Here is a 16,857-nt window from a genome sequence, read left to right on the forward strand (position 1 = left end):
ACGTGCAAACTCCACACAGTCAGTCGCCTGAGGCGGGAATTGAACCCGGGTCTCAGGCACTGTGAGGCAGCAGTGCTAACCACCGTGCCGCCCACTAAGTGGAGTATAAGACTGTAAGACTCAGAATTTATAGCAAAAGTTTACAGTGTGATGTAACTGAAATTATATAACTGAAAAATAAAAGATCTGGATTGTTTGTTAAGTCTCTCATCTGTTAGAATAGCCATGTTGGTTTCAGTTCTTTCATAGGTAAATCGCAAAACGTTTTTTTAAAAAGTTACATTCTTAAGTGAACTTTAACAATCTGCCGAGATAATGTATTGAAGATGCGAGGTGCCCTGTGTGAGACCGTCTGTGCCACAATGTTCAGACTGATTCTAATCTAAAAAACGGATTTACAGAATCTTACATGGATTAATGCAGTTTTTCAGCAAAGTAAGCTGTAATTCTGCAAGTACAAATTCACCCCACAACCTTATATGTGCTTCGGGTGACCATCGTCCAAGGCAGACTTCGGGACAAGCAACAACGAAAAGTGGCCAAGCAGAGGCTGATAGCCAAGTTCAGTACTTATGGGGATGGCCTCAACCAGGACCTTAGGTTCATGTCACATTACAGGTGACCCCACCCCCCCACACACACACACACACACCCCTTTACACTCACACTCACACACATGCACATATTCTCAGACACTCATAGCCTCCCCCTCCACACACACACACACACACACCACCATACACATGTAAGCTTGTGGGGTGAATTTGTACTTGCAGAATTACAGTTTACTTTGCTCAAAAACAGCATGAATCCATGTGATTCTCTGTAAATCTGTTCTCTAAATTAGAATCAATCTGACCATTGTGGCACAGACAGTCAGTCTCACACAGGGAAACTAACACCTTCGATACATTATCTGGGCCGACATGACACGAATTGTTAAAGTTCACTTGAGAATGTAATTTTTAAAAAACGTTTTGCGATTTACCTATGAAAGAAGTGAAACCAACATAGTCATTCTAACAGATGAGAGACTTAACAAACAATCCAGGTCATTTTTCGATATATAATTTCAGTTACCTCACACTGTAAACTTTTGCTATAAATTCTGTGTCTTACAATCTTATTCTCCACAATTGCCTAATGAAGGAGCAGCGCTCCAAAAGCTAGTGCTTCCAAATAAACCTGTTGGACCATAACCTGGTATTGTGTGGTTTTTAACTTTGTACACCCCAGTCCAACACCAGCACCTCAGGCAAGGGGAAAGGTTGAGTAGGAGGTTCCTTCATGACAATGTAAGCCTGTGCGGGTTTTGAACCCAAGCTGTTGGCATTGCCTTGCATTTCAAACCAGCCAACTGAGCTAACGGCCCACCTAAACTTTGGTAGGAATTCTCCCAATGTAATTCTACAAATGGATTTTTGAACATTTTCTTAATCATGCTTTACATTCTGTTACACTTGAAAAAGTTACTCTCCCAACCCACCACAAACCCAGCGACCCCTCCCAACATACACCTTGCCTGACAATAAGAAAAAGCAGTAGCCTAGCAAATTTTGCTTAATCTGTAACTTCTGCAGAAAAATCTTTCTTCTAAATTTGTCTGTGTAGCAGATTGGAGTTGGAGAGAGGGGCACTACCTGACACAGAAAATAAAAACGTTGTTGCTTTGAATTCCTGACTGGTAATTGAAAACCAAATAGGCAAATTTTGGAAACAATACTAGAGCAATGAGTTAAACTTTGTTAAGCAGAGTACATTGCATTGATGCTAATTGTGATCTTGTTTTTCCCATTTTTTACGTACCAGGAATGAAAAACAATGAAAATGCCAAGAATTTCCTTCTTCGTGCTTTATTCCGGTTTATAAAATATGAGAGACAGGATTGACATTCCCAATTTTGGCAATCACTATCAACATTAGACATTACTTTGTCAGGAATGAATGAGTTTCACATGGTGTCAAGCTTTTGCTGCTGTCTTTCACTAACATGCTTTGTTGAAAATATCAGCTGATCATCTTTGGTGCTTAAGTGTGCTTTTAACCCAGTCCTCACACCCATCTCTGGGACTGAAATGTTAATTTGAGTTAAATGATCATAATGCTGTGCTATAGACCCACATCTATTAGATACTACTTTGAGATAGCTACAGACTCATCACACTAATGTATCAGAGTTGCCCATCTGAGATTGGTAATAAACCACGTTAGTGGAAGAGAACAGGTAGAGCTTGACGTCAGATATATCACGTACTTTCCTGACCAAGAAATGCCAAATGGGGATAGTCAGCAGAATAGAGATAGTAATCCTGTCAGTAAAAGGCTGAATTGTGCTCAGGTCCCAACAATGATAGGAATCAAGTGCCAAATTGTTAAACCTTAGTACTTACCCCACTAGCCAATTCTGTATTTTCTACAGCTAGTATCATGTTCTTATCTCCATAGACAGGCACTGAGATCTTGCAACCTTTCAAATATTCTCTGTCCAACTTGTAATCCACCTATTACACACGACAAAGAGATGGAGTGGGTAACAGTAAGTAAACATCCGCATCATGCAGTATTACACTAACTCAATATAGGGTGTTTGAATCTAACAAACAAATGTTCCTCTCCTATGTCTTTACAATTCAAACTATTTGAACATTACTTTCATTTTTATTTCATTGATTCCATCTAAAAATTTGTGTTTCCTGTAGAATTATTAATAGCAATTAATTTTTTTGACTAATCACAACTCCACTGTCATTGATTTGCAGAATAACAAAGGCAAATGAGGTGGCATTTGATCTTTTATTACCCAGTGGCCCCGATGTGCACATAGGCAGTTTGCAAGTCATAAAACCAATCCTTTATGGTGAATATTATATTTGTTGGTTCTCTTTCGCTGTTTGAGCACATTTCTTCCAGTTTTGAGCTTTCAGTTATTATTACAGAGTCATAGAGATGTGCAGCATGGAAGCAGACCTTTCTGTCCAACTCATCCATGCTGATCAGATATCCTAACTTATTCTAATCCCATTTGCCAGCACTTGGCCTCAGTCCTGTCTTCTTGTTTTACACATTCTGTCAACAATTAGTACAGCTCGATATTGGCCAGACTTTTTCTGAATATTATGTGACTTCATTGCTCTATTTTTTCTGGATCATGTGTATTGTTACTACGCTATTTCAGACATCATTGAACAAAGTGAATATTCAGTAATATGTAGCATATGAGTATCATTCCTCAGAAAGGCTAGAAATTAATTGCTGCATTACTAGTTACTTCTGTGATGCAGAGTGAAACTAACAGTGCAGGTTCAATTCCTGTACAAGCATGACGGTCCTACCTTCTCAATCTCACCCCTCTCCAGATTAAACCCACTACCAGTCATCTCTCTTCAATGAGAGATTAGCCCTATGGTCCTCTGGGACTATAACGATGTTATCAACTAGGGGGGAAAGAGGATGGTATACTGGAAATGTCATTGGATTACTAATTCAGTAGGTCTAGCCTCAAGCTCTGTGGACATGTGTTCAAATCTCCCACAACAGCTCGTGAAACTTAAAACTCAATTAATAAAACTGAGATACAAAGCTGATTGGAATAATTGTAATCATGACAATTACCGTCCATTTTCATAAAGACCCATATGATTCACTAACCTGATCTGATCTACATGCAAGATCAGACCCACAGGAATGTGGTCAACACTTCACCTCTCTCTGAAATGGCCTTGCATGACACTCAGTTCAAATACCACAGGGATGTTTAATAAATGCTGACCTCTGCAGTGACACCCAGATCCCACGACAGAATGTTAAAAAAAAATCTGCTTGGCTGTGTTTAAGCAGGAGTAACAAAAATTTTTAAATGAGATACCAGTATTGTATATTACTATGATTTAATATGACGCATGTATGCACCTACAGGTACAGCTTGTTGTCACAAAATTATTGGAATAATAAATTAGCTAGTCCCCAGAATAATTTCCTAATTTGAAATTCAATCTGTGCTATTGTCTAATCATAGTTTCCACCTGGTTTTAACTTAATTTTATAGTGAATTTGAGGTTAGTTTGATAAAAATTGATTGTATATTATAGAAATACATTATATCAGTGCACACAGAGGATTGAGTTATTTGCATCACCACAGAGTATTTTATTGTTCCTCTTACCTCACTCTGCTGCTGTGAGGCCTTGTGAGCCTGCACAAAGTCAGGTCTGTCAACAGTCCACATCCATTTGGCTTTGGTGGCCTCATACTTCTTCTTGTAATCAAGCTACAAATCAAGCAATGGAAATATCATTGAAACCAGAGAACTAAGTCCCAATACGATAATTTGGATGAAAAATTCCAGTGAGTTATTTGTTTCAACTTAATTCCGAAAATTCTGAAAATTTCTCCATAATTATTTTTTTTTTCACAAAGCTGACCTAAAATGTATTTCCTTTTTTCCTTCTATCACTTATCATGACAGCAACTTGCGATGGATTACCACTAAATGAGCACTGGCAGATGTGTTATACAATGTACCAGTGATTGCTCGTTCATAAGGTCATAGAGATATACATCACGGAAACAGACCCTTCAGTCCAACCAGATGTCCTAAATTAATCTAATCCCATTTGCCAGCATTTGACACATACCTCTCAAAACCCTTCTTATTCATATACCCATCCAGATGCCTTTGAAATGTTACAATTGTACCAGCCTCTACCACTTCCTCTGGCTCATTCAATACACACTCTGCATGAAGAAGTTGCCCCTCAGATCCCTTCTAGATTATTCTCCTCTCACCCTAAACCTATGCCTGGAGACTCCCAACCCCAGGAAAATGTCCTTGTCTATTTACCCTATCCATGCCCTCATGTTATTATAAACCTCGATAACTTCACCCCTCAGCCTCTGGTGCTCCAGGAATAACAGCCCCAGTCTATTCAGCCTCTCCCTTTAGCTCAAACCCTCCAATTGTAGCAACATCCTTGTAAATATTTTCTGAACTCTTTCAAGTTTCACAACATCATTCCTATAGCAGACAGACCAGAATTGCATGTAATGTTCCAAAGGTGGCTTAATCAATGTCCTGTATAACTGCAACATGACCTCCCAACTCCTCTATTCGAGGCACTGACCAATAAAGGAAAGAATACCAAAGGCTTTCGTCACTATCATATTTACCTGTGGTTCCACTTTCAAGGAACTCTGTATCTGCACCCCCTACCCTAACCCAACGTTTCCCATGGCTAATCCACCTAACCACATATCACTGGACACTGCGGGTAATTTAGCATGGCCAATCCACCTAACCTGCCCATCTTTGGACTGTGGGAGGAAATCGGAGCACCTAGAGGAAACCACACATACGCAGGGAGAATATGCAAACTCCACACAGACAGCCATCTGAAGCTGGAATAGAACCTGAGTCCCTGGTGCAGTTAACCAGTGTGAAACTATCAGAAAATTTTAAAAGGGCTATAAAAACTGTGAGACAATAGGATAGGAACTTTATACTGTAGAAAATATCACGACGTTCTCTTGATAAGTCAATTACCTTGTAAAATATTTCTCCAAGCAACAGTATGTCTTTAATGCAAGTGACTGAAGTGGTTGGTGTAACTTAGCAAAATATCTAGTTGCGCAGCTGGACTAGCCCCAAAGCCACATTCATAATCTTTCTCACACGTGAAGCATTATGATCATGATGTAATTGCACCTGAACAGCTTGTAGACAATTCAGACCTGCATGAAAAGACCTTTTCACTTCAAGATACAACAATGACACTGGGGCAACTTTAGCTTAAACCACTGGTTTTCCAGTGTAGAAAGTGTGTGCATGTATGTGCGTGCGTGTGTGGCGGTGTGGTTGAATGGGCAGGTGGAGTGGGCATCAATTTGAACAGAAAGGAAGAAGGAGCAGGTTAGAGGGTAAGGGATTAAAAGACACAGATAGGAGTCAGGGAAACAAAATGGAGAACAAAGTTCTTGGTATAAAGTTGTTGAATTCAATGTTGAATCCAAAAAATGTAAAGTGCCAAAAAAAAAATTGGGGTGCTGTTCCCTCAGCTTGTATTGTGTTTAGGATCAAGTACAATGCTGATATCAGGTCAATTTTCTATTCCAGTGAAGTCAGGGAACAGTAATATTATGGGGATGGGGTAGGGTAAAGGTAATAGAAGGTAGGGTTAGGCTGTGAATCCAGCATTCCATTTAATTTGATGCCAAGTGAGTTAGATTAAAAATTGACCTTGATACATCAGTTTCCTTAAACCTATGTATCCAGGCAATACTGCTTGAGTATATTGACATTGCCTGATATTTAAAGAACACAAGTGTTCCTAAATTATAACAATATCACTGTCAACATCACAATGACTATGAATTGTCAGCTGATGTGGGGGTCTCATCTGCTGGTTAGTGAACAGATTGGCTGATAGTGAGGCATCCCTTCAAGGGGTGCTATTTGCAAGACAGCTGTGTGGCCCCATTTAATCCCTCAGCCACCATTAATTGACATCTTGCGATAGCAGCCATGAATCCCTCCTCAGCAACTTCTACTCTGAAACGTATTGGGTAGCGTGATGGGTGGGGTGTGGGAGGGTTTCCTGCTTTCGCGAGATTGGGGTGAGGCCTCTCCTTCAATCAAACTAGCACAGCCACCATATTTCCCCTCATGACAAGCTGCATTAAATCTAACCCTATCTGTTTGAAAATAGAGAAATCTTTGCAACATTTATACACCTTTGTAGAACATGCTTTTCATATGAAACAGTGAAAAATACATGAGAGAAATGTATTTTTTCCACAGCCTTGATGCACACTCAGTGACTATATTTCAAAAGTACTTATATTGATAATAAAACACATTGGAGCATGCTGAGGTTGTGGAAGATGCTGTGTCTTTTATAATTTCAGATCAAAACACACCAAAAGACACTTACGTTGGTTGTGTTCTTGTACGCACTCTTGGCAGCCCTGATCGAAAATGCATCACCGTGAATGTTGCAATCAGATTTGTTGCGTTCATAATTCTCCTTGTATTTCAACTGTCAACAAAAGAGCAACATTTGAAATCCTGCCAATCACGTAAGAGTCATTCCATCAGCTAAAGTTTCATGTTTAGTGCATTTTGAGAGTTACTTATCTGGATGTCATGAGTGGGTTACAATGCAAGTTTTATTTTTGTGTAATTAATTAGCAACTGATGGTGAAGGTTACTATCTTGACATTCCTAGAGAGGCGAAACATAAAGCAGAATTTCCCCTTCCCCGGAGGTGGCAAGAAGGGGAAGGAATTGAATGAATTGGTCCTTGCACCTCCTTCTCACCATCTTCTGCAATTTAGTTGCGAGTTTCTAACAAGGTCCATTGGAGACTCTCTAGATCGATCATCAAATAGGCCCTGAAGTGGTCATAAGTTGATTAAATCTCTGCCTCGCCAGTTAATTTCCTTCCCAGCATGCAAGGAAAACAACTGGTTACCCAACTAGGAACTAAGGTGACCTGCCTGCCAGGTTAGGGGGATGTCCAGTTGCCCTAACCTGGGACATTTGGAGTTGCTGATGTTGAGCAAGGGGCTGATATCTGAAAACTACCTACCTGCTCCTGCCTTTCACAACTCTGACCTATTTCTCCCCACAGTCCTCCCCAAAACGCCCAGTATTGGTAGGAGACTGCAAAGTTGAAATTGCTTTAAAGCAAAAGGCAACCTTATTTCTATTATTGGGTGTGGTGAATACTCACATCACTAATTTTGTCTTTCACACTTCGCATGTGTAGCAGCATTGGCGTGTCATGGATAGTAGTGTAGCCCTTAGCTTTGTCCCGGTTATGCTCCAGTTTATATTTAATCTGCAAAAACACAAAAAAGGAAGGTTCTCATATAAAAATGTGATTATTATGCAAGTTGTTTTCTCTGAATTATGTGAAGATCCATCTTTACATTGCTCCATTCTATAGATGTGCAATTAAATATCATGAATATTTCCCTAATGCCAAAACTAATGTAGATAATTGTCATGACAAATGTCTAATGATTATTTTGTACTGGCATTAATTGTAGCTAACTGAGTTCAAAAATTTGAAGTTAGAAACCATGCAGCAGATCAAGAAAAGAAAATGTGGAACCATTTGTAACTTTAGCAAAATATGGATTCAATCAATAGTACTAAAATGCTATCATGTCATGCTAGCTGTTGTTTTAAAGGCAAGTATGACAAAGAGACCTAGGGGTACAGGTGCATAGTTCCTTGAAAGTGGAGTCGCAGGTAGAGGAATTTCTCACTCTGAGTGCTGGATGCCATCCAGCAAGCCAGATAAAAAGGGAATAGAACAAAAGAATTTCAGCTAAACTGCAAAGCCAAGTATCTTGAAATTAACTACTCAACAATCATTATTACACTATTTGATGTCTTCACACATCAACCAGAGACTGATTCACATGTCATTTAACTTTTCTTTTTTTTTTGGACTCTTTTCTCACTTGTCTAATCTGTATCTATATGAGTTATAATTTCTTCTCTGTATTAATATGCTCATTCTTTGTTTACTCAAGAACGCCAGATTAATTAGCTCCTTTTAAATCACAAATTCATTTTTTTCTGCGAAGGCACTGACAAGGGATGGATCTTTTTTAATTAACCTCGTTGTGGCCAACCGGTTGGGGGGTGGGGGCAGAACGGGTGGGGGGGGGGGGTGGCGGAGGGGGGTGAATAAAGAGGGGGACAGCTTGGAGTATCCTGTCTGGGAGAAAGTGAGGACTGCAGATGCTGGCATTGAAAAAGCACAGCAGGTCAGGCAGCATCTGAAGAGCAGAAGAGTTGACATTTCAGGCATAAACCCTTCATCCTGTTTGGAACTATAATAAATTGGTGAATTTTACCAGTGGATTCATTGTAACTCTGCTCTTTTTATCCAGGTAATAGGAAAGGAACACAAAGTTCTGAATATACCCATATGTAGCTGATTGTAATAGCTGCATTTATCTCTCTACAGTGTGGAAAGCTTTAGATTCTCTACAGTGTGAAAACAGGCCCTTCGGCCCACCAACCCTCCAAAGAGTAACCCACCCAGACCCATTTCCCTCTGACTAATGCACCTTACACTATGGGCAATTTAGCATGGTCAATTCACCTAATCTGCACATCTTTGGACTGTGGGAGGAAACCGGAGCACCCGGAGGAAACCCACGCAGACATGGGGAGAATGTGCAAACTCCACACAGACCGTTGCCCGAGGCTAGAATCAAACCTGGGACTTGGTGCTGTGATGCAGCAGTGCTAACCACTAAGCCAACGTGCCACCCCTAACTGAAGATCAGTAATCTGAACAACTCCATATGTGCATAACAGGTATAGCTAATTTCTGTGCTCAGTCATGGTAACTACTATTTAAACAGATTTAATTTAAACACATATGCATTGCATTAAAAACTTAACTTACATCACTGATGAGCTTCGTCACTTTTTTAGTTCGGAGATTGTCAGGGGTCTCAAAAATTGAAGTGTATTTGTCTTTCACCTTTTCGTAGTCCTTCCGATAAATCCACTGTATACAGCGAGCAAATAATTAATGTAGAGCAATCAATGTCAACCCAATGGGCCAGATCTTGCTGAAAAGCTGTATTCCGGCATTATTAGCATCATGTTCTAACCATCTGAACTAACCAGCCACCACTAGGTCTTGCTGAACACTTATTAATCAGTAAATTAGCAGCAATTTGTGGTGAGGAAGAAATATCCTGAAAATTGTAAACCACCATACAATTTGCTGGTAATTTGTACCTCTCTGTCATTAGCTTTAGTGACAATTGTATGTTGTTCTTAACCTGCCCTAGACTTTTTTGAAGTTGTTCTAATTGCACATTAATTTCCCATTTAAACTTATCACAAAGAATAGGTTTGTAACTAGCAGCACAGTACTCTTTGACTGATTTCATAACTGTTAATGATTGTCATCAACCTTTCTTTTCCTGTCAGAGAGTATAATGCATCTCAATTCTTTAGGTTGTGAAATGCTTCAAAATGTATTTTTAGTCTTATTTCTCCTTTCTGCTCTTTTCCTCTCTCTCTCTCTCTTTCTTGTTCTCACAACACTATTTGACTTATTTCTGATCCAGAAAATGATTAGACATTGAATTAATCCACTCTAGATCACCCTCCTGTGCTATATCTCTGTCTCTTTTGCAAAGCTTACATCCTATTGGTCAAACAGATGAACTTGTTCATCAGAAGCTGAGATGCCCTATTGTCCTTGCAGTACCAGCTTGTATTTCCAACTGTTTTGTGGGCAAAGTATTTTTAAAGCCCAAAACTAAAATTTTGCATCTAAGAAGGTGAAGCAAAATGCCCCATTTTATCAAAATCTGGCCCAATATGAATAGAATATCAATCAAAAAACATGCAGAAAGTGTTATTAAAGAAGACAGTGCCACACATGCACACAGCAAGATTACTTGTGCTTGAATTAGTAGGGAACATTTTAGAAATTAATCTCAACTTGTTTGCAACCGAAATTCACCAAAATATTGATTAATCTATTTCCAAATGAACTTTTAAAATGATTAATGCTTGGTGTTCAATGCTTTAGTTTGAGACAATCCAAAAAATATAAAGGAGATACAATAGTGCACAATACCGAGCGCTTTTACCTGGCTCCCTAAGATTGAGTTGTATATGGCAGTCAGCATATCAGGCCGTAGAAGTTCATTGCATCCTCGCCTTAATTTGAATTTGGCTTCAGACTTATATGATTGCTGTCAATAAAAATGCACATGCATGCAAAGGATGATGGAACGTAAGCTAAGCCAGAAAAGGACACCAGTGTTCATCATCCTCAAACTCAGTCACTCTATCAGTGAAAAGTTTCTTACAAGCTGCAACAGGCCTACCCAATAAAACATTTATTTGGGTAGATGACATCCACATAAAGCATACCAGCAGATCACTGCTGGTTATGTTGTAGATGGCCAGCATTCTAGTGCAAGCTCCACAGAATTACCTGGCTACTTAGTCGCCCCGACCTTTTGGCTAGAAGGTTTCTAGGATCATCCAAAACCAAGGTATACTTGCTCTTCTGCTTCTCATAGAAAGCTTTGTATGACTTCTGCTCAGAATATGAGATGTAGTTAAAATAATGCATTCTATTCAATGATTCAATGTTTTTGTAAAGGAAGTGTGAGGTGAGGGAATTAACTGATTTAACTGTTGCATGGGGATGAAATATTTCAATATCTGGCTCTAGGACAAGTCAGTGCAGTCAGATTTTCTCAACGGATTCAATCTTCTAAGCCTTGTCTGAAAATCCGACTCTGACCACCTGAAGTCAGAGTCAAAATGTTGTTCCCATTTCCAACAACCAGTCAATTGCAAGTAAAGAGAGTGACTGACAAATATACTGCTTAACAAGAGCTACATCCATGTTCTGAAATTCTTGGCAAAAGGCCCTCCAAAAGTGAGCATTTGTTAGTACTTTGCTTGCATTCATTGGAGTTACTGCAAAGACGTATCTCAAAATAGAATGTAAGTAAATATATAATGCTGACAATATTCAGGATAGAGAATCAAAATAATATTACTTTAACTGACAAATTGTAATGATGGAAATCCTAATCATAAAAATAATCAACATGTTTTCTCTTTGCCTGAGACTTGAGTGTTTTTGAATTTTAATTGTGTTGCATTTAGCCTTAAGCAGCTTGGAAGTGAGGATTGTAACAATTAATGAACCGCCTAGTATCTCAGATAAAGCAAATGATGAATATTAAAATTCTTTTTGCATCTGTCAAAAAATGTTTAGGTAATGTTTGGTCAGATAAGTTGTAAAATATGTATTTTCATTATCTTCATGGATATCTACAGCCTAATGATACACTTTATCTTTGTTCTTAAATATTCGCTCAAGCACATTATAGATCAAAGAGGTTTTAGTTCCATCACTTATTTCAGTTTTTGAAATGAACAGTTTCAACATTCAGGAAGAAGTGATTTAATTAAAAGTTGAACAACTGTGTTAGGGAAGCAGATTTATTTATACTTGTGGTCATGGGAAAATCATATATATATATATATTAAAAACTTACCTTTGTTTTTACCTTATAATAATTTCTAGGCCCCTCTAGGTAGCAGTTAAGAAAATCGCAAAGAAAAATGAGTGGTAAGGGAATAAGGTAATACATGCCTCTGTAAAAGCTAAAAGTCATCTCTTACCCTTTGGATTTTGAGTCATTTTATCCGTAAAGACTAAAAAAGACTTTTTTAACACAATACAGTTCAGTGAAGGGTTCAAGCTCTACATTATCAAAGAAAATCCCAAGCTGCCACAAAGTACCAGATCGAATAAGAAAAACTAATGGTACATTAAAGGAATGTTAGTACCCATTCACAGAATTTACTCAGTCTAATATTTATATTTTCTATTTTTTTCCTTGAAAGCAAATTCAAAAAGAGATGATGTTATTAACAGATTTAATATTTTTATATATTTTGAGACAAAAATATAGATCAAGAATGTCCAGGTTTTACATTGGAAGGTTTGCACCAGAGAGCCTTGAGAACGGTGTATAAAGTTAAAACCCATGTCCCTATATTCAGTTACTGATACAAGCACATCTTCGTGCTCTGACTAAGGATTCGTCCACTATTTAGGCAACAGTGCTAAAAGCAGCACTTTCAAACTCTTCAGTGTCACTAAATACAAAATGGGAGCCATTAACAAGTACGAGATGCAATGTGAACAGGACTGAATTGCCTGGGCTTTCAAGGTTGGGTCGCAAGGGCTTGAAGGCTCCAACACATGTCGGATATTTGTAATATTGCCTTATTAACTCTATCCCAATTGCACAAACCTCATCTAAAATTGCTGTTGCCGCCCTAGCATGCCGGATGTGTGGAGTATCGGCCGTGTACTTGAAGTTGTTTCTTAGTTTTGCAACTGATTCTCGGTACTTGTACTGCAAAAGAAAATTTTACAGATAAGTAAGATGGACAGCAAACCTTCTCTAAAAGCTGAAGAACAGAATGAAACATCCACTTTATTTTCACTTAAGTAGTTTATGTTTGGAATTATTGAACATAGTGTGCTCCTTCTAAGGCTTTATTAAATTTATAGTGTCAGAACATGCAGTTTAGGCCACTGTTAACAACATTTAATCATATTATGCTTTCCTTTATTGGTCAGAATATTGAGTACAGGAGTTGAGGGGTCATGTTGCGGCTGTACAAGACATTGGTTAGGCCACGGTTGGAATATTGCGTGCAATTCTGGTCTCCTTCCTATCGGAAAGATGTTGTGAAACTTGAAAGGGTTCATAAAAGATTTACAAGGATGTTGCCAGGGTTGGAGGATTTGAGCTATAGGGAGAGGTTGGATAGGCTAGGGCTATTTTCTCTGGAGCGTCGGAGGCTGAGGGAGGACCTTATAGAGGTTTGTAAAATCATGTGGGGCATGGATAAGATAAATAGACAAAGTCTTTTCCCTGGGGTGGGGGAGTCTAGAACTAGAGGGCATAGGTTTAGGGTGAGAGGGGAAAGATATAAAAGAGACCTAAGGGGTAACCTTTTCACACAGAAGGTAGTTCATGTATGGAATGAGCTGCCAGAGGAAGTAGTGGAGGCTAGCACAATTGCAACGTTTAAAAGGCATCTGGATGGGTATGTGAATAGAAAGGGTTTGGAGGGATATGGGACTAGATTAGGTTCGGATATCTGATTGGCATGGATGAGTTAGACCGAAGGGTCAGGTTCTGTGCTGTACATCTCTGACTCCATTGTGAATGGTGTTGAACATTCTTCATTCATCAGGAAATGTCCCCATTTCTGACTTTATATGGGAGGGATTATTGATGAAGCTGTCAAAGAAGTTTGTGCTGAGCTCGTGCAGAGATATCCTGGAGCTTAGTTAACTGACCTCCAACAACCTGATCATCATCAACCTGAGTCATAGAGATGTATAGCATGGAAACAAACATGATGGTCCAACTCGTCCATGCCGACTAAATATCCCAACCCTGCCAGCACCCGGCCCATATCTCTCCAAACCCTTCCTATTCTGTAGAATGGAGAATAGATCAAGAAATAATTAGCACTTGTAATAAAGGATACTGAATTAACTATGGGAGATTTAGCAATTGTATGGATTGGATGAATCATAAAAGTAGCCTGATAGATGAATTTAGAGAGTGTTTGGGACAGTTACATGGAATAATACATTCTGAAACCAAACATAGAGTAGACTATTTTAAACCTGGTAATGTATAATGAGGCAGGGTTAATTATTTTCCTCATACTAAAGGTTCCCTCTGAGTAACATGATAGAATTTTATATTCAGACTGAGGGTGAGAAATGTGAGCCTTAACCTATTATCTTAAACACAATTAAAGACAATTACAGGGGTATGAAGATTAAGGTGGCTAGTGTGGATCAGGTTAATAGATTAAATGGTAGAGAAGCAGTAACGGACACTTAAGGAGTGATCTCATAACTCTCAGAGACAGTTCATTGAAAAATAAAGATCCTTTGGGAAGAATAAACTATCTGCGGTGTAATGAATTCTTCTTCACATAAGTAAATTGTGATCTCAGAAACAGGCAACCAAAGAAATGTGACATTTCTACGCACCAGTAGGAGTGGGGCTTATTGCCAGGTTTTCAACTGGTAACTCAAATAGTTTTAGTCACTGAAGAAAAGTTCTGGGTCACGTTTAGTTGAAGAAGGATATGAGGGTCGGGAAATGAGTATGTGACAGTAGACAAAGGGATGTAGACTGTCTAGACGTGCTGCAGTTAGTATTGCTGGAGAGGCAGCTGAATTACACAGATTCTGTGAAAGGCATTCAGTCAGAAGTCAAGAGTAGTTGGATGCTTCCATGTTATTAGACATTTGAGATGTTCTGGAAATCAATAGGCAGATAAGTGTAAGAGTCAAAACTCAGAAGAAGAACTGCAGAGATGAGAAAGTAGGAAGCTCACTGGCTGTGCGTTGAGGGAAGCTGTCAGGTGATCAGAAGAGGCTTGCAAGTTATAAAACCTCATGTAGCTGGGATAGTAGTATTTGCTTCGACCATAAGACTTAGAAATGATAGGAACAGAATTTGGTCATTCAGATCTGCTCTGCCTTTCAACAAGATCATGGTTGATCTGATAATCTGCAACTCCACTTTCCTGCCATTTTCCCATGAGCCTCAATTCCTTTAATGATTAAAAATGTGTATATGAATATGCTTATCAGGCTTGAGTATAGTAAACACCCCAGCCTCAACACCCCTTTGCAATAAAGAATTCTTCAGATTCATCACACTCTGAGAGAAAAAAGTTCCTCCTTATATCTAACTTAAAAGACCAGTCAGTCTTCATCAGTGATGGACAAATTATTGGAGAGGATTCTGCGAAAGAGGACTTAAAGATAATTTGGAAAAGCATAGCTTGAATAGAGGTCGTCCATGGCTTTACGAGAGACAGAGTCAAAGAGTGTGGTGCTGGAAAAGCACAGCCAGTCAGGCAGCATCCGAAGAGCAGGAGAGTCGACATTTCAAGTACACGCTCTTCATCAGGAAATGTCGATTCTCCTGCCCCTCGGATGTTGCCTGACCTATTGTACTTTTCCAGCACCATGCTCTTCGACTCGGATCTCCAGCATCTGCAGTCCTCACTTTGTCCTTTGAGGGGGGCAGGTCTTACGAGGGCCTCACAAACCTTTTTGAATTCTTTGAGGATGTGACAAAACACATTGATGAAGGTAGAGCAGTGAATGTGGTGTACATGCATTTTAGCAAGGCGTTTTATAAGGATCCCAAGGTAGGCTCATTCAGAAGTAAGGAGGCATGGGACACAGGGAAATTTGACTGTCTGGATACAGAATTGGCTGGCCCATAGAAGACAGAGGGTGATGGGAGTTGGAAAGTATTCAGCCTGAAGCTCGGTGATCAGTGGTGCTCTGCAGGGATCTGTTCTGGGACGTCTACTCTTTGTGATTTTTATAAGTGACCGGGATGAGGAAGTGGAAAGGTGAGTTAGTAGGTTTGCCGATGATATGAAGGTTAGTGGAGTTTTGGATAGTGTGGAGGGCTGTTGTAGGTTGCAACGGGAAATTAACAGGATGCAAAAATGGGCTGAGAAGTGGCAGATAGACCTCAATCTGGAAAAGTGTGAAGTGATTCATTTAGGAAGGTCAAATTTGAATGCAGAATACAGGGTTAAAGGCAGGATTCTTGGCAGTGTGGAGGAACAAAGGGATCTTAGGGACCATGTCCATAGATCCCTCAAAGGTGCACCCAAGTTGATCAGGTTATTAAGAAGGCATATGTTGTGTTGGTTTTTCTTAGCGGGGGGGATTGAGTTTAAGGGCCATGAGGTTATGCTGCAGCTCTATAGAGCCCAGGTTAGACCACACTTGGAATATTGTGTTCAGTTCTGGTCGCCTCATTATCAGAAGGATTCCTCTCTTCAAGAAAGGAAATAGGGAAATCCCCAGCAATTACAGACCAGTCAGTCTCACGTCTGTCGTTTGCAAGGTGTTAGAAAGGATTCTGAGGGATAGGATTTATGATCATCTGGAAGAGCATGGCTCGGTTAAATGCAGTCAGCATGGCTTTGTGAGGGGCAGGTCATGCCTCACAAATCTTATTGAGTTCTTTGAGAATGTTACTAGACAAGTTGATGAGGGTCGAGCGGTGGATGTGGCATATATGGACTTCAGCAAGGCATTTGATAAGGTTTCCCCATGATAGGCTCATTCAGAAGGTCAGGAGGAATGGGATACAAGGAAATTTAGCTGTCTGGATACAGAATTGGCTGGTCGACAGAAGACAGCGAGTGGTAGTGGAAGGAAAATATTCTGCCTGGAAGTCTGTGGTGAGTGGTGTTCCACAGGGCTCTGT

At 39.6% G+C, this 16,857-nt stretch overlaps 1 protein-coding gene across 23 annotated transcripts in view; it reads right to left on the bottom strand.

The window, feature by feature from the left end:
• neb (nebulin) overlaps positions 1 to 16,857 on the bottom strand; it is a 270,517-nt gene that overhangs the window by 49,378 nt on the left and 204,282 nt on the right. For 19 of the 23 annotated variants that reach the window (XM_043694190.1, XM_043694174.1, XM_043694180.1 and 16 more), the window contains 7 exons: positions 12,829 to 12,933; positions 10,983 to 11,087; positions 9,426 to 9,530; positions 7,728 to 7,835; positions 6,927 to 7,031; positions 4,163 to 4,267; positions 2,391 to 2,501 (listed from right to left, as the gene is read on the bottom strand). In XM_043694190.1, the coding sequence (XP_043550125.1) occupies positions 2,391 to 2,501; positions 4,163 to 4,267; positions 6,927 to 7,031; positions 7,728 to 7,835; positions 9,426 to 9,530; positions 10,983 to 11,087; positions 12,829 to 12,933 (744 nt within the window). Of the gene's footprint in view, positions 1 to 2,390; positions 2,502 to 4,162; positions 4,268 to 6,926; positions 7,032 to 7,727; positions 7,836 to 9,425; positions 9,531 to 10,632; positions 10,738 to 10,982; positions 11,088 to 12,828; positions 12,934 to 16,857 lie in introns of all 23 variants that reach the window. The other 4 variants (XM_043694176.1, XM_043694181.1, XM_043694178.1 and 1 more) reach the window with 1 other exon arrangement.

Source organism: Chiloscyllium plagiosum, chromosome 7 (assembly GCF_004010195.1).
Source record: "Chiloscyllium plagiosum isolate BGI_BamShark_2017 chromosome 7, ASM401019v2, whole genome shotgun sequence".
NCBI classification, from domain to species: Eukaryota; Metazoa; Chordata; class Chondrichthyes; order Orectolobiformes; family Hemiscylliidae; genus Chiloscyllium; species Chiloscyllium plagiosum.